The sequence below is a fragment of the Globicephala melas genome, chromosome 15 (assembly GCF_963455315.2).
Source record: "Globicephala melas chromosome 15, mGloMel1.2, whole genome shotgun sequence".
Taxonomy (NCBI): Eukaryota; Metazoa; Chordata; class Mammalia; order Artiodactyla; family Delphinidae; genus Globicephala; species Globicephala melas.
In genome coordinates this window covers 21,919,074-21,937,743 of record NC_083328.1, presented here as the reverse complement: position 1 = coordinate 21,937,743, position 18,670 = coordinate 21,919,074, and the positions used below count along the sequence as shown (strand labels likewise).

Sequence of the window (18,670 nt, the reverse complement as noted above, 5' to 3'; positions counted from 1 at the left end):
AATGAGAAGACAGAGGAATATGTTTGAAACAAAAGAACAAGGAAAAATCCCTAAAAAACAACTAATGAAACAGGAATAAATAATTTACCAGATAAAGAGTTCAAAGCATTAGTAATAAGAATGCTAACTGAACTTGGGAAAAGAATAAATAAGCATAGTGAAAATTTTGACAAGGAACTAGAAAATATAAAAAAGAACCAGTCGGGGGCTTCCCTGGTGGCACAGTGGTTGAGAGTCTGCCTGTCGATGCAGGGGACGTGGGCTCGTGCCCCGGTCTGGGAAGATCCCACCTGCCGCGGAGCGGCTGGGCCCGTGAGCCGTGGCCGCTGAGCCTGCACGTCCGGCCCCTGTGCTCCGCAACGGGAGAGGCCACAACAGTGAGAGGCTCGCGTACTGCAAAAAAAAAAAAAAAAAAAGAACCTGTCAGAGCTAAGAATACAATAACTGAAATGAAAAACACAATGGAAGGAATTAACACCAGACTAGATGATACAGAGGAACACATTAGTGATCTGGAAGATAGAATAACAGATATCACCCAATCAGAAGAGCAGAAAGAAAGACAAATAAGAAGAAAAATAGGAAGCAATGAATGAGATCTCTGGAATAACATTAAATGTGCCAACATTTGAATTATAGGGGTTCCAGAAGGAGAAGAAAGAGAGAGAAAAGGGGCGAAATGTATTGGATGAAATCATGGATGAAAACTTCTTGAACCTGAAGAAGGAAACAGATATCCAGGTCCAGGAATCACAGAGAGTCCCAAACAAGGTGAACCCAAAGAGACCCATGCCAAGACATATAATTAAAATAGCAAAAATTAACGAGAGGATTCTAAAGGTAGCAAGAGAAAAACAGAGTCACATACAAGGGAACCCCCATAAAGCTATCAGCTGATTTTCCTGCTGAAACTTTGCAAGCCAGAAGGCAGTGAAATTATATATTTAAAGTGCTTAAAGGAAAAACCCTACAACCTAGGATGCTCTACCAGCAAGATTATCATTCAGAATTGAAGGAGAGATAAAGAACTTCTCAGACAAGCAAAACCTAAGAGTTCAGCAATACTAGCCAAACCTAAAAGAAGTGTCAAAATGTCTTCTTTAAGTGGAAAAGAAAAGGCTATAACAAGAAGTAAGAATTTATAGGAAAGGGAAAATCCCACTAGTGAAGGCAAATATATAGAAGAGGCTGTGGATCAACCACTTAAATAAGCTTAAAAGCTTAAATAAGATTAAAAGACAAAAATTGTTTAATCAATTATAACTACAATAAACAGTTAAGGGATAAACATGAAGATGTAAAGTATGACATCAAAAACACAAAACATGGGGGAGGGGAGTAGAAAAACATAGCTCATTTAGAATGTGTTCAAGCTTAAATGACTATCAGTTTAAGACAAGTAGATACAATTTAGGTCAACATATATGACCCCCATGGTAACCACAAATCAAAAATCTACAATAGATACACAAAAAATAGAAAGGAACATAGCATAAGACTAAAGAAAATGATCAAACCACAAGAGACTAAAAGAAGAAAAGAACTGAGAACTACAAAAACAACCAGAAAAGAAGTAACAAAATGGCGATTAAGTACATACCTATCAATAATCACTTTAAATGTCAATGGACTAAATGCTCCAATCAAAAGACACAGAATGGCTGATTGGATAAAAAAACAAGACTGCTGCTTATAAGAGGCTCACTTTAGAGCTGCTTGTAAGAGGCTCACTTTAGAGCTAAAGATCACTTTATGATCAAGTGGGATTTATTCCAAGAATGCAAGAATGGTTCAATACCCACAAATCAATCAATGTGATACACCACATTAACCAAAGATGAAAATCACATGATCATCTCAACAGATGCAGAAAAGGCATCTGTCAAAATTCAATATTTATTCATGATTAAAAACGCTCATCTAAATTGGTATAGAGGGAACATATCTCAACATAACTAAGGTCATTTATGACAAACCCACAGCTAACATCATACTCAATGGTGAAAAGCTGAAAGCTTTTCCTCTAAAATCAGGAACAAGATAAGGATGCTCATTCTGGCCACTTCTATTTAACATATTATTGGAAGTCCTAGCCACAGCAATCGGACAAGGAAAAGAAATAAAAGGCACCCAGAAGGGAGTGGAAGGGAAGGGAAGAAGGAAAACTGTCACTATTTCCAGATGACATGGTACTATATATAGAAAACCCTAAAGTCTCCAAGAAAAATAATAATTTTAACTGATAAATTAAATTTAACCAATAAATAACTGATAAATGAATTCAATAATGTTGCAGGATACAAGATTAATATATAGAAAGCTGTTGTTTTTCTATACATTAATAATGAAAGAGAAAGCAAGAAAATAATCTCATTAAAATCATGTCAAAAAGAATAAAATACCTAGGAATAAACTTAACCAAGGAGGTGAAAGACCTGTACTCTGAAAACTATAAAACACTGATGAAGGAAACTGAAAACGACACAAATAAATGGAAAGATATCCCACGTTCTTGGATTGGAAGAATTAATGTTGTTAAAACGTCCATATTACCCAAAGGGATCTATAGATTTAATGCAAAAACCTATCAAAATACCAAAAACAGAACTAGAATAAATAATCCTAAAACATACATAGAACCACAAAAGACCCTGAATAGCCAAAGCAATCTTGAGAAAAAAGAACAAAGCTGAAGGTATCACAGTCCTTGACTCCTTGTATGGTGTTGATACAAAAAAAAAGATACAAAGATCAATGGAACAGAATAGAGAGTCCAGAAATAAACACACTCACAGTCCATTAATCTACAACATAGGTGACAAGAATATACAATGGGGAAAAGACAACCTCTTCAATAAGTGCTGCTGGGAAAACTGGACAGCTACATGTAAAGAATGACATTAGAACATTTTCTCACACCATATATAAAAATAAGCTCAAAATGGATTAAAAACTAAATATAAGACTGGAAACCGCAAAAGTCCTAGAAGGAAACATAGGCAGAACACTCTTTGACATAAATCATAGCAATATTTTTTTTGGATTCATCTCCTAATGCAAAGGAAACAGAAGCAAAACTAAACAAATGGGACCTTATGAAACTTAAAAGCTTTTGCACAGCAAAGGAAACTATGGATAAAACAAAAAGACAACCTACTGAATGGGGGGAAATATTTGCAAATGATATGACTGATAAGGGGTTAATATCCAATATATATAAACAGTTCATACAACTCTATATTAAAAAACAAACAATCCAACCAAAAAATGGGCAGAAGACTTGAAAAGACATTTTTCCCAAGTAGACATACAGATGGCTAACAGGCACTGAAAAGATACTCAACATCGCTAATTATTAGAGAAAGCAAATCAAAACCACAGTGAGGTATCACATCACATCTGTCAGAACAGTTATCATCAAACAGACCACAAATAACAAATGTTGGAGAGGATGTGGAGAAAAGGGAACCCTCAAATACACTGGTGGGAATGTAAATTGGTACAGCCACTATGGAAAACAGTATGGAGGTTCCTCAAAAGACTAAAAATTGATCCAGCAATTACACTCCTGGATATATATCTGGAAAAAACAAAAACAGTAATTCAAAAAGACACATGCACCCCCAAGGTTCATGGCAGCATTGCTTACAATAGCCAAGATATGGAAACAACCCAACTGCCCATCAAGAGACGATGGGATTAAGAAGATATAGTATATATATATACAATAGAATATTACTTAGTCATAAAAACGAATGAAATACTGCCACACAGCAATGTGGATGAATCTGGAGGCTATTATGCTTAGGGAAATAAGTCCAACAGAGAAAGACAAGTACTGTATGTTATCACTGGTATGTGGAATCTAAAAAACAAAACAAATTAATGAATATAACAAAACAAACAGACTCACAGATATAGAGAACAAACTAGTGGTTACCAGTGGGGAGAGGGGAGGGAGAGGAGCAATATAGGGGAAGGGGATTATGAGGTACAAACGACTACGAATAAAGTAAATAAGCTACAAGGATATATTGTATAACATAGGGAATATAGTCACTATTTTATTATAACTTTATTTTTTTAGATTGGCATCATTTTATTTTTTTTAACATCTTTATTGGAGTATAGTTGCTTTACAATGTTGTGTTAGTTTCTGCTGTACAACACAGTGAATCAGCTATACGTATACATATATCCCCATATCCCCTCCCTCTTGAGTCTCCCTCCCACCCTCCCTATCCCACCCCTCTAGGTGGTCACAAAGCACCGAGCTGATCTCCCTGTGCTATGTGGCTGCTTCCCACTAGCTATTTTACATTTGGTAGTGCATATATGTCAATGCCACCCTCTCACTTCGTCCCAGCTTACCCTTCCCCCTCCCCGTGTCCTCAAGTCCATTCTCTACGTCTGCATCTTTATTCCTGTCCTGCCTCTAGGTTCTTCAGAATTTTTTTTTTTTTAGATTCCATATATATGTGTTAGCATATGGTACTTGTTTTTCTCTTTCTGACTTACTTCATTCTGTATGGCAGACTCTAGGTCCACCCACTTCACTACAAATAACTCAATTCCATTTCTTTTTCTTGCCAAGTAATATTTCATTGTATATATTTGCCACATCTTCTTTATCCATTCATCTGTCAATGGACACTTAGGTTGCTTCCATGTTCTGGCTATTGTAAATAGTGCTGTAATGAACATTGTGGTGCAGGACTCTTTTTGAATTATGATTTTCTCAGGGTATATGCACAGTAGTGGGATTGCTGGATCATATGGTAATTCTATTTTTAGTTTTTTAAGGAACCTCCATACTGTTTTCCATAGTGACTGTATCAATTTACATTCCCACCAACAGTGCAAGAGGGTTCCCTTTTCTCCACATCCTCTCCAGCATTTATTGTTTGTAGATTTTTTGATGATGGCCATTCTGACCGGTGTGAGGTGATACCTCATTGTAGTTTTGAGTTGCATTTCTCTAATGACTAATGATGTTGAGCATCCTTTCATGTGTTTGTTGGCAATCTGTACATCTTCTTTGGAGAAATGTCTATTTAGGTCTTCTGCCCATTTTTGGATAGGGTTGTTTGTTTTTTTGATATTGAGCTGCATGAGTTGCCTGTATATTTTGGAGATTAATCCTTTGTCAGTTGCTTCACTTGCAAATATTTTCTCCCATTCTGAGGGTTGTCTTTTCCTCTTGTTTATGGTTTCCTTTGCTGTGCAAAAGATTTTAAGTTTCATTAGGTCCCATTTGTTTATTTTTGTTTTTATTTCCATTTCTCTAGGAGGTGGGTCAAAAAGGATCTTGCAGTGATTTATGTCATAGAGTGTTCTGCCTAGGTTTTCCTCTAAGAGTTTTATAGTGTCTGGCCTTACATTTAAGTCTTTAAGCCGTTTCAAGTTTCTTTTTGTGTATGGTGTTAGAAGGTGTTCTAATTTCATTCTTTAACATGCAGCTTCCAGTTTTCCCAGCACCACTTATTGAAGAGGTTGTCTTTTCTCCATTGTACACTCTTGCCTCCTTTATCAAACATAAAGTGACCGTATGTGCATGGGTTCATCTCTGGGCTTTCTATCCTGTTCCATTGATCTATATTTCTGTTTTTGTGCCAGTACCATACTGTCTTGATTATTGTAGCTTTGTAGTATAGTCTGAAGTCAGGGAGCCTGATTCCTCCAGCTCCGTTTTTCATTCTCAAGATTGCTTTGGCTATTCAGGGTCTTCTGTGTTTCCATACAAATTGTGAAATTTTTTGTTCTAGTTCTGTGAAAAATGCCGTTGGTAGTTTGATAGGGATTGCATTGAATCTGTAGATTGCTTTGGGTAGTAGAGTCATTTTCACAATGTTGATTCTTCCAGTCCAAGAACATGGTATATCTCTCCATCTGTTTGTATCAGCTTTAATTTCTTTCATCAGTGTCTTATAGTTTTCTGCATACAGGTCTTTTGTCTCCTTAGGTAGGTTTATTCCTATAATAACTTTATCTTTTTTTAAATTTTTTTTAAAAAATTTATATTTTATTTATTTATTTTTGGCTGCACTGAGTCTTTGTTGCTGCGCGCAGGTTTTCTCTAGTTGTGGCGAGCGGGTGCTACTCTTCGTTGTGGTGCATGGTCTCATTGCGGTGGCCTCTTGTTGTGGAGCATGGGCTTCAGGCATGTGGGCTTCGTTAATTGTGGCACACGGGCTCAGTAGTTGTGGCTCGCAGGCTCTAGAGCGCAGGCTCAGTAGTTGTGGCGCACAGGCTTAGTTGCTCCGTGGCATGGGGGATCTTCCCAGACCAGGGCTCAAACCTGTGCACCCTGCATTGGCAAGCAGATTCTTAACCACTGCGCCACCAGGGAAGTCCCCTTACAATATCTTTAAATGGCATATAATCTAAAGTAATTTTGAGTCACTATGCTGTACACTCAAAAACTAACATAATATAATAAATCAAGTACACATTTAAAAAAATTTGTATGCTCCTTCTGTGTTTACTACAATCTGGCACAGTGCCTAATTATCAGTTTTCAGTATGTATTGAATGAATGTTGCCCCTTATCCCAGTCACAGATGAAGAGGGCAACCGGATCCATGGCTATGTGTTTTGATATTCTTTTTCAAATATGGGAAGTGGGTCAGATGGAGCGCATTAGGCTGTCCTTGTGATGAATCAGTCCTTCTAGTGAGTGAGTAAGTGAGTGAGGCTGTCTCCAGACAAAGAGTGAGGGTGGGGGAAGCAGCTTGCAGACTTGCAACAAAACAGAAGGCTGTCCTTGGTCTTCCCAGAAACAAAGCAGGGCCCTATTCACCTTAGCAGCCTTCATGCTGACTAATGAATGAGTGAGCCCAGATCCCATCCCAGGGCAGTGCTCCTTTTGTTAATGTGTTAGAAAAAAGTCAAACTCTTTGACTCAGGTAATTATAAACCCTTGCCAAGTTCAGGCTCATCAAAAAAAATTGTACTTGAGATATCATATTAGGTACAACAGGTCAAATATGTCCTATTCCTAAAGCAAGCTTAGACACCAAAGAAATATTTCCCATGAAAGTTTTTGTTTGCATTCTAGGAAATGATCTGCTTTGTTTAAATTCAAGGTACCCAAAACTAATTTAATTGCTCTTCTGCTCCGTCCCAATGTACTGGCTAAATTCTGTGGGTTACATGAATAGTACCCAAAATTCATTTCAATTTTAAAATAAGAAAGGTGAATGATGCATCCTGTGCCCACCATCAATGATACAGGAAGAGAATTGATTTTTTGTGACCTGGCCATGCTTTGCGTATCTCAGCAGTTCTCAATCCTGGCTGCACCTTAGAATCACCTGGGAGCTTTAAGAAAAATACTAATGCTCAGGCCACACCCTAGACCAAAGGAATAAGAATCTCTAGGAGTGGGGGCAGGGGCTTTAGCATTCTTTAAACTGCCAGGTGATTCCAGGGTGCAGTCAGATTATACCTCAGCTGCTTCCCTAGAGGAGTCTCCTGTAATGTCTGCTCCCTGCTTGTCAATCCTCATCACCTTTGCATTTCTTCATGTGTTATTTGGCCTGAAACCAGCCAAGGAAGAGGGAATGATAAACAATGGGAAGCAGAAGCCAGAGTCTCCCAAATGAGGGATCAGAAATTTCTAACACATCGGAAGGAATGGAGGAACAGCAGGACTGTTTGAAGGATACGAAGATTCAAAAGATAGGAAATATCACTGGAGATGTTTTATAAAGTCCTTGTTCAATTCTAAGACACTGGTTTTACTGCAAGATCCTGCATCTAATTTGGATTTTAAGAATGAATTTTCACCTATTCATGCTTCTAAGGCTTGATTATATAAGCTTTCCTCTTTCCCTCCCCTATTCCTTTCTCTCCTCTTCTAAGTTTCTGTTTCCTTGTCTTCCTCAGGCCCATCAGTTTCAGTCTTTCCCTCCCTTGCCCCTGTCTCTCTCCCTCTAATCCTTCACCAGCAGCTCTTGTTCCTCCTCACCCCGTCCCCAACCCAGACCTCTCCTGTTCTCTCTGTGTGTCTTTGTCTCCCTGTCTCTGTCTCTCGTCTTTCTGGTCTCTTTTCTTCCCACTCACTCTCTATTTTCGTATGTCTCTGTATCTCTGGGGGTCTCTGTCTCCATTTCTCACTTTCAGCTTTTCTGTCTCTCTGCCTGTTTTTGTTTGTTTCTCTCTCCCGCCCGTATCTTTCTCTCTCTGTCTCTCTATATCTGACATGGTTAAGAGTCTCTCCCTCCCTCATTCACCTCCCCACCTTTTGTCTTTCTCCCTCCTGATTTCTTTCCCTCCCAACCTCCCTCTCCCTGTTCAGGATCTCTTCGTGTCTATGTGCTTGCATATGAAGGCGTCTAGGTGTCTGGGTCTCTCCCCATTTATTTCTCAGTCTCTATGTCTTTCTCTCCATCTCTCTGTCTCTGTCTCTGTCTCATTCTCTTATCTGTTTTTCTTCTGGGTATCTCTTTCTGTGTCTGTCTCTTTTTCTGTTTCTCCTTTATCTTTCTCTCTCTAGCTCTTTCTGTTTCTCTCTCTTCCTTTCACCCACACACTACTCTGTGTGCTTGCTCTCTATCAGTCCTCTTGTCTCCATGACCTTCATTTTTGTAATGATTTGTAGGCAGGGGCCTTGACTGAGCTTGGCTTCACCCAAAGATGGCTGCATTTTCCTTACTGACTGAGAGGAGAGAGGATGGTGAAGAAACACAAGTGAGCGCACATGCATCCTGGTGCCTTTCTTATTTCCCCCAAGACACCACGATACTGCCTGCAGGCCTGGGGCCGGATGAGCGGGGGTGCTGGCAGCCTTCCTGCCAGGGGAGCACAGCCCGTGCAGGCCGCTGGGTCGGGAGGGGTGTGGGTTTGTGGGGTGGTTACCGCTGCCACTAGGGTCCGGCTTCCTCTCTGGCCTCAGCCCCTTCATCACACAGATGCTCTCCATGACCAGCTTGACAGGACCTGGTGGGTTCTGCATCGACTTCACCAGTGAGATGTCTGCCGGGTTCAGGGTGTCCAGTGCAGCGAGTGCAGCCTCCAGAGCCGGCATTGCCTCTGCCAGATCCCCTTCACATTCGTTCTGCAGGCGGTACAGAGACAGAAGGGGTGAGTGCCTGGCGCCCGGCACACCGGGCGTGAAGCAAGCTCTGCTCCTGGGGGAAGCAGCAGAAGGGAGAAGAGGTGCCTCCCGCCCCAGTGTCCTTCCAGGACACTGCTCCCTCCCGGAGGTTTGCATGGCGAGGGTGGCTCTCACAGGCAGCAGGGAAGCATGCACGCATTTGGGAGCTGTGGTTTGGATGCCTTGGACATTTGAGAATTTACCTGTTTTGCGATCTTAAAAAAATCATGCTTTTGGTTTTTAACGAATTCCCAAGAGATATATGCAGTCAGTGACCTCATACCCATTGATCAAGGATGGGTTGAGAAGATGAAGTAAAGAATGAAGCCTAGGGGTGAGTGACAGATGGGAAGGGGATTAGGGCAAGTTTGGGGAAGAATAAGGCATGGGGGGTGGGAGAATGTCAGAGATGGGGTGAGGGTCTGGGATGCACTGTAGCTCAGAGATGGGGTAGGGGTGGAGCTGGGGACAGGGTGGAGTTTAAGGCAAGACTTTCAGGAGGAGGAATGGGGATAGAGATTAGAGCTGGGTAGTGAGTTCTGGGAAAAGGAGACCATATATGTTTTGCCCATTATTTCTTTGTTTGAAAGCAAAGCTAACATAATGGAATATTATTCAGCCATAAAAAGAAATGAAGTGACAATTCATGCAACAACACGGATGAACCTTGAGAACATTATGCTAAGTGAAAGCAGCCAGACAGACACAAAATGCCACCCCCTCTATGATTCCATTCACATGAAATGTGAGTAAAAGGAAAATCCACAGAGGCAGAAGGTAGGTTAGTGGTTGCCAGGGGCTAGGCAGAGGGAGAAATGGCTAGCGACTGCTAATGGGTACAGGTTTCTTTTTGGGTAATGAAAATGTTCTAGAAGTAGATAGTGGTGATTGTTGTGCAACTTTGTGAATATACTAAAACCTCTGAATTGCATGATTTAAAAAGGTGAATATTAATGGTATGTGAATTATATCTCAATTTTTTTAAAAAAAGGGAAGATTAACATTGTAAGATTTCAGAATTTCATAGATTACAGTTGGCCCTCTGTACCTGTAGATTTGGAACCACGGGTCCAGAGGGCAGACGGCAGGGGCTTGAGCATCTGTGGATTTTGGTATCTGTGGGGTCAGGGTCTGGGGGAGGGGTGGGGTGGGGAGGGCTGGACCCAATCCCCTGCAAATACAACTGCATTTAGCAGTTCAATTACCAAATCCTCCTCCAACAACAACAATGAAACGAGGACTCGAGAGGGAAAATGAGTTAGCCAAGGTCACAAAGCTGGTTAGTCAACGAGCCAAGCTCCAATCCTAGGCCCCTGGCTCCCCACTCAGTGAATTTTCTGTTAGTCTCCCAGCGCAGGGACTGATCACACAGCCATGACTGAAGTGAAACTTCAAAAGAGAATGTTAAATGTAGCATGTGCCGAAGTCTATGTCCTGCACGTTTATTGTGATAAGCAAACAAAATAAAGGAGGTTCCACCTTCTTACATACAGGTGTGTGCACATGTGTATATATACACGCGTGTGTATATCATGGATTCTTTATTTTAGGTTTTCTGCTTTTCCTATACATTTATAGCAAGGTTTTATTTGGCTTCCTTATATTAACCCCCACCCCCAGATGAGCCACGTTAGATGTCCCCAGTATCAAAATGGAACGTCCTGCTTTGGATGGTAAGAATGGCTCAGTCCCAGGGGCAACTTAGTTTGCCCCTTCTTCAGCCCTAGGATATGTGCCAGAGTGCAAGACGAGGGGAAGGACCAGAGCTGCCCCCTGCTGCTTCTCATGACCAGCTTCAGAAAGGGTTTGGTGGCCGAGGAGGCTACAGGTATTGGCTCAGCTACATCTTTGGATTCTCAGTAGATTTCAACCATCCCAGGTGCCCCTGGTGTCCTATTATTGATAGTTCTGTGTCACTTTCTTATAATGTGCCAGACAACTAGTGGCCCGGTAGCTCTGCTTCTTTCCTAAGGTTGAGGCCTGGATTCTAGCAAGTTTGTTTGTTAAGTGACTCAAAAGGCCTCTAATTGTAACATTTAGAGTTACAAACTCTAGCAGTGATTCTCAACCCTGACTCTGCATCAGAGTCACTGAGGAGCATTTAGGGCATCCTCACGGTCAGGCTCCACACCCAGAGATTCTGATTCATTCAGTCTGGGTGGGGTCTGGGCATTTGCATTTTTAAAACTCCAAAGCTCTGTTGAGAGATTCCAGTTGATACTCTGGAAACACTGAAAACAAGGCAGGAAGGAACAGACTTCAATGCCCAATAGGGGAATGGCCACTTGAGAGGTGAAGCACCTACTTAAAATGGTCATTAAAATGATTATATGACATTTTGGAAAAACATTTGTGATAAGCTGTTAAGGAAATTAAAAAGCATAAAGCAAATCACAATTATGCTATGATTGCAATACCAAAACTATCCACGTGTATAAACAGGAAGTAGAGGAAAACTTGGAAAATTGGAAAGGTGTTAAAGTTGAGCTCTTAAAAATTCTTTTGTATGTGTTATGACACCATTTGTTTCTATGATTAAAAAAATTATAATTAAAAATGACTTCTGTGGGGACTTCTCTGGTGATCCAGTTGTTGAGAATCCACCTTACAATGCAGGGGGTGCAGGTTCAATCCCTGGTCGGGAAGCTAAGATCTCACATGCCGCAGGGTGGGGCAAGTAAGCCCGCACACGCAGCTATTGAGCTCTCCAGCCACAACCAGAGAGAAGCGCGTGAGTCTGTACACTCTGGAGCCCACACGCTGCACAATGAAGATCCCGCGTGTGGGCCACAACTAAGACCTGACACAGGCCCCCCCAGAAAAACACCCCAAAAAATAAAATAAAAATGACCTCTGTGGCTTAGCAGTGCACAGAGCAGCAGGGCTGTTTGAGGCGTGTGAAGCACAGTGCTTGCGGATGAAATGTAATCAACTCTGCAGTACTCCTGACATCATTTATTATCCTTGTTACGGGGGAAAGAAATGATCCATTAGCTTAAAAAGAATCGACCAATGTAAGCAAACCATTTTATTTGGAAGCAAGCTCTTGTTTGAAGAATGGTCAGAAGAAATTTCTAACTGCTAAGTGGAGACACAGGGACAAGCATCTTCAGCTAAGTGCCAAGAGCCTTGGAGTCTGATCCCACCAACTAGCTGTGCGGCTCTGCAAAGTCAATTCACCACTGAACCTCAGTGTTGTTGACTTCTAGATATTGATGGCTGTTATTAGTAAGTCCAAAGTCATTGTGATAATGGAACCGTATACTTGAAAGTGCTTGGGGAAATATATAACATGAACATTAATCAGATTTTCTTCTAATGTCTGAATATAGGTGAAGCCCTTCCCAGGACTGTTCTTCTTTGGTATAAGAATTACCTTCAAATGGGGTCCTCTAGATTCAACAATCTGTCATTTGACAAATATTTACTCCACACCTATGACATGCCAGCCACATCTGAGCAAAAACATGATTGAGGTGAAGGAGATAGCCAGAGGGAAGAGCCAGTGCAAGGGCCCTGGGATGGGAACATGCCTTGTGTTTGTTTGGGGGAATAGCTAGGAGGCTGGTGTGGCCAGAAGAGTCAACGAGGGGAAAGTAATAAGAGATAAGGTTAGATCTTGTTGGGGCTTACAGGACCTGACGCTGAGCGAGATGGAGAGTATTTGTAAAAGAGTAATGCTTCCTGGAGAGAGCCAGGTGTCATTTACTGGCTGTGTGATGCTGGGAAAGCATCCTTTCAAGCCTCACATCTTTCCTCTGCAAGATGGGCATGACCATGCATATTCTGCAAGACTTTCTTAGGCTCTAGTGAGATAACAGATGAACCCTGAAAATGCGGATTCCCTTTCTTCTCTCTCACAGTTATACCTTGATTCCTTGAGCAATGGCGGCAGCAGCATTGGCTTCTTCTTCATCGGCTTGCACCAGAAGTTTCTTGGCATCGGCTTCTCGCGTCTCCCCTTCAATTTTCACCATCATCTTAGCGGTCTCCTCAGAGGTCTGAATGAGTTGGGGCTGGAGGGCAGTCAGTTCTACTTGCATGACGGCCACCTAACAAGGAGAGGAAGGTGGGAGGGGTGCAGGGTCAGCTATGTCAATGCCGAAAATGGCATGGCTGGCAAAAGTTGAAACGATTCTCTAACCTATGACACACGCAGAAAATACTAATGATTTTAATGGTACTGGGTACATATTTGTTGGCTGGAGTTTCTCTCTTTGATCTTTCAATGTTTCGTTACTGAGTTCATGCTATGTCTTGTAGTTACCAAGCTCTGTGGTAGGCACTATACATATAACAGTAAACAAAAAAATTTTTTAAAGATACAACACTTAAAAAAAGATATTCCTTGGGGCTTCCCTGGTGGCGCAATGGTTGAGAGTCCGCCTGCTGATGCAGGGGACACAGGTTCGTGCCCTGGTCCGGGAGGATCCCACATGCTGCAGAGCGGCTGGGCCCGTGAGCCATGGCCGCTAAGCCTGCGCGTCCGGAACCTGTGCTCCGCAACGGGAGAGGCCACAGCAGTGAGAGGCCCGCGTACAGCAAAAAAAAAAAAAAAAAAAGAGAGATATTCCTTCTGCATTGAGCCTACACTCTAGTGTTGGGGGCAGCGAAAGACAGAACAAAAGAAAGTTAGGAGGAAAAAAACTCTACATTTTTTAAGGCTGTGAAGTAATCATACATGACTGAGAGAGCTGGGATAGAAGGAACTTTCAAGGCCATTTTTTCCCAACAGTCTGATGCTCTCTAGAAAAGTAGTTTTCTGCCAAGTAGTTTTCTGGCCACTGTTTGAACACTCCTAACGGTGAGGAGCTCACCACCTCTCAGGGGAGCTGGGCCATTTTTCAGGCAGCTGAACACATTAGATTTCCAGATAAGGAGCTAGAATTTACCCCCGGGCAGTTTTTCCCCACTGGTCCTGATTCTGCCTTCGAAGGCAGCTCAGATGCTTACCTGAAGAGAGTTTCATGACCTTGAACCCACTGTCCACAGAAAGCCCACATGAGAGAAGAAGCATAGCATGCTGGCCTGATTAGGAACACAGACTCTGCAGTCACGCAGACCTAAGTTTCAGTTTTGGCCTCACAACTTGCACCAGCTACTCATGAAGCTGTGTGATCATGGGCAAGTTGCCTGGCCTCTCTGGGTCCTTGGTCTCTTTGTGCGTAATGTGGTGATAACAGTACCTTCCTCCTATACAGCACCAGGCACGTGGTAGGGCTCACGTAATGTTAACTGGCACCACATTCTCTTTACTGGTCTAGACTGTCTCAGGTCATTTTGCTGCTCAACACAGTTTGCTCACCCTTGTCTGGAGAGACTCCAATTTTCAACATCTCTCTGAAAGCTAAGGACCCTGAACTGGACCCAGCAACTGCAGGAGCAGAGCAACAGAGGCACCCCTGATGTTCTTTCCCATCCCTGTGCTGCATGTTGGTGGGTCTGCTATACTCACTGACAGGTCAACCTACTGCAAACCATTCAGTTACCTGAGTTCTTTTTTTTTTTTAACGTTTTTATCGGAGTATAAATGCTTTACAATGGTGTGTTACTTTCTGCTTTATAACGAAGTGAATCAGTTAGACATATACATATATCCCTTCCTTAGTTCTTTATTGGTGCTGAAAATCCATGCCTTAGTACGGTTGTGTCAAGTGGCTCAAGCACAAATCAATTACTAATTTATATGCCAGGCATTTTGCTAAGGGTTACACTTGTGTCAGCTCATTTAATCTTCATAATAGCCCTATGAAGTGAAGCCTGTTATTATCACTTCTTTTTATAGAAGAGGAAACTAGGCCCTAAGAGGTGAAATAACATCGTCAAGGTTCTATAGCTGATAAGTTATAAAGCTGGAATTTGAGTCCAGGCCCTGCTCTTAACCACTGTCTTATTCTGCCCAGTTCCCCACGAGAGTATCCAGGGCTGGGGCAGGGGTGAGGTGGGTAAGGCACTTGCCTTGGGCACAAAATTTAAGGGGGCTCCAAAGAACTCAGTATTCAAGATAAATAGTATTTTACTGTAATGTTGTAAAAAGTTAAAATTAGTTCAAAAAGATCCATGATGAACAAAACATCAAAATCTTAAAGATAGACAGGGCTGGGTTTAGGCCAAGCAAGTGAGGTGAGTTCTGCGAGCACAGGGTCAGAGGCTGTCTTTATTTTATTTGGTGCTCTCTTGACTTCTGCACCTGAACAAGTGCTTTACCGCATCCAATCGGTCTTGGACCACTTTGTCCCTGTACTATTTTGGCAGCGCTCACCTGTGAAGCGGCAAATTCAAGTTTCTGCAGGCCTGTCAGGTAGCGGTTCCTCATCATATCCACCTCTTGCCTCTTCCTATTCAGGAGCGTCTTGAAGGTTAGGATCAATTCGAGGTAGGAGGTGGGGGTAACGTAGTTGTGTCTGCGAAGTGTGTTGTAATAATCAAGCGACAGCTTTTTCACACTCTCCTGGAAATATTTGCACATGGAGATGACCCTGCCGAGGACACAAAGGTGGTCAGGCAGGCCCAACGTGCTCCAGAGAGATCCAGTACAGCCTCGGTTCACAGATGTGAGGATGTGAGAAAGCCGCTCACTATGGCCTACTAGAATCCCAAATTCTGTGAAGCATGTCAACAGAGCCTCGAGAATGATTGGGGAAGTATATATTCTTACTAGAATGATCTTTGATTAGGTAATTTCTATCTTTAATCACTTTTGTGACTCACCAGGGCTTAAGCTGGAGTTCTTAACCTTGGTCAGTCTGGTGAAGACTCTGGACTTTGCAGAATAATGTTTTAAAATGCATAATATAATATATAGAGGGTTACAAAGGAAACCAATTATGTTGAAAGAGTTTTCAAAATATTTTAAAAACCAAATTTATGATATAGTAATATGTGTGATTTTATTTATGCATTAAATCAGGGATCAGCAGATTCTTCCTGGTAAGGACCAGATAGTAAATATTTTAGGCTTTGTGGGACAACTTCCCTGGTGGTCCAGTGGTAAAGAATCCACCTTCTGATGCAGGGGATGTGGGTTTGATCCCCGGTCAGGGAACTAAGATCCCACATGCCGCGGGGCAACTAAGCCCACACCACAGCTACTGAGCTCACGTGCCTCACCTAGAGAGCCTGTGTGCCACAAACTACAGGGCCCATGTGCTCTGGAACCGCATGCCAAAACTACAGAGCCCATGCACCCTGGAGCCTGTGCACCACAACTAGAGAGAGAAAACCTGCAGGCCACAACTAGAGAAAAGCCTGTGCGCCACAACAAAGAGCCCGTGCGCTGCAACGAAAGATCCCGCACGCCCCAACCAAGATCCCACGTGCCGCAACTAAGACGTGACGTAGCCAAAAATTAAAAAAAAAAAAAATTTAGGCCTTGTGAGCCACGTGGTCTCAAGAGCAACTATTCAACTCTGCCACTGTAGTGTGCATGGCTGTTTCCCAATAAAACATTATTTACGAAAACAGGCTGTGAACTAGACTTGGTCCACAGATCATCATTTGCCGACTGTGGCATTAAATAGTAAGACTGGACAACAGATCTAACAACTACCATCATTTTCAAGGAAATGATATATTTGGGGCATCTGTAATGACTGAGTGAGTTATGAAAATAACTGTGATTCCTACTGGTAACAAAGTCACACAATCCTTCTGGGGTTTATTGCCTACATTTGTTGAAAGAAATACAAAGTATCAGTTAGATGTCAGTGAAAACGAAGATGTACTTTTTCCCCACTCACATTCACTGTCCCTCTGAATTCTGTTCATGAGCCTATGGACCCAGGTTAAGGGTCTTCTGACCTAGAGAACAAAGTTCAAAGTTCTTAAAAGCCATGAATATTCTGACTGCTACCTATTCCTTCATTTTCTATTCATTCATTTAATAAGCAGTAATTGAACCTACTATGTACCAGGCACTTGCTAGGCACTAAGGATACAGAAGTATACAAGAAGGTGATATGACCCCTGCCTTCATGGGACACCTAGAGTGGTCAACAGTCTTAACCCTTCTCTTACTGTAGCCAAAATTCAGTGCTTTTTTTTTTCGTTTGTATATCTGTGCTTTATACAAAAAAAAAGTTATTTTCATAACAAAAAATCCTCACAAGAACCAGTTTTCATCCCCTTGGCAGCAATATCACCCCTCTTGAGAATGCATGCTCTAAGACTATTGAAATAGCAATAGTATTATATCCAGGTTCTCATAGCTATGACAACAGTGCATCCTAGGACAATTCTGAACAATGAAATGTTATTCTTTATCAGCAAAGGTGTTTTATTAAATATCTAAATGTGATTTAAAAATATAAGACATTTTTTTTTACATAAAATGATAAGTTTTGAAACAGCAACAAGAATAGAGCCAATATCTAGATTTTCATTTGAAATATTTGGTTGCCGTACTAAAATGCAGCTAACACTTACTCTATCCGAATATTGTCATCGAGCTCCACATCTTCTAGAAATGTGTTGGCTACCAATTCCAGGGCATCTGTGGGCCAAGACTGGAACCAGTCAATTGTGCAGCAATTGATCAGGGAAGGGAACATCCGCAGGTGGTTCCGGAAGGCGTCCCCAATCGGACTCATGGCTAATGAAAAGTAGACTTCGTTAGTTCTCTTTCTTCAAGTCAAGGAGGCTGAAAGGGACAGGCAGGTCTTTCCAAGGATTCTGGTGGGGTAAGGGAGCAGTCATGTTTCCTATTGGCACTCCAGGGTGTGATTGGGAATAGTCAGGATGAGTGCCTGGGAAGCACAGGGGGAATCATGGGATATTTTCAGGACACTGTGATGGGAATTCCGTTTATTACAATACCTTCTGGCTCATCTCCAGTATCCACATTGTCCCTTCCAGATCCTTAGGGTCACATAGCCAGAGTGGTTTGAGCCCTTTGACCCACATGCTCTGTTTGTCCTGACTCACAGACATAAGGGAGCTGTGGGGCCATGAGCTTGTTTCTGACCCCATCCCCATCCAACCACAGAGGTTGGATTCTATGCTCCAAATTCCCTTCACTGTTTATTTAGACCCAGTGTGGTGGGAGGAAGCATAATGCACAGGTGAAAGTGTGAGGAGGTCAGCGTGGCTAAAAAAGAGAGAAGGGGAAGCTTGGTTGGAGATGAGAGTGGAGAGGATGCAGGGGACAGCCTGGCAGGTTGCCTTATAAGACTATAGGTTAGGAATTTTGGTCTTTATCTGAATAGAAAGCAATTTAGGTGTTTTAATTTGTGTATGTGTGTAAATATACAACGATCACATTTGCAATACATGAAAAAAAAATCCCCATCCTGACTCAGTGGAACATAAAGGTCTGGAATGGACAGAGTAGACATAGAACGGTTAGAAGGCTGTAGAGGTGAGGTCTGGGTGAGATGATAGCGGCTTAGCTAATATGAAGGTGGCAGAGGTAGAGATAAGTGGGTAGATATGCGAGAGAGAAGGCGAAAACTGACAGGACATGGTAATAAGAGAGAAGTATTAAACACGACCCCTAAGTTTCTGGATAGACTGGAGATATCGTTCATAGAGAGAAGAACTCCAGGTGCTGTTCTGTGAGGTTGCCGGGTACTGTAC

At 42.1% G+C, this 18,670-nt stretch overlaps 1 protein-coding gene across 1 annotated transcript in view; it reads right to left on the bottom strand.

The window, feature by feature from the left end:
• DNAH3 (dynein axonemal heavy chain 3) overlaps positions 1 to 18,670 on the bottom strand; it is a 190,434-nt gene that overhangs the window by 26,089 nt on the left and 145,675 nt on the right. Inside the window, exons 48-51 of the mRNA XM_060285613.1 lie at positions 17,522 to 17,687; positions 15,360 to 15,576; positions 12,967 to 13,149; positions 8,860 to 9,058 (exon numbers count right to left, since the gene is read on the bottom strand). Coding sequence (XP_060141596.1) covers positions 8,860 to 9,058; positions 12,967 to 13,149; positions 15,360 to 15,576; positions 17,522 to 17,687 — 765 coding nt within the window. The remainder of the gene's footprint in view (positions 1 to 8,859; positions 9,059 to 12,966; positions 13,150 to 15,359; positions 15,577 to 17,521; positions 17,688 to 18,670) is intronic.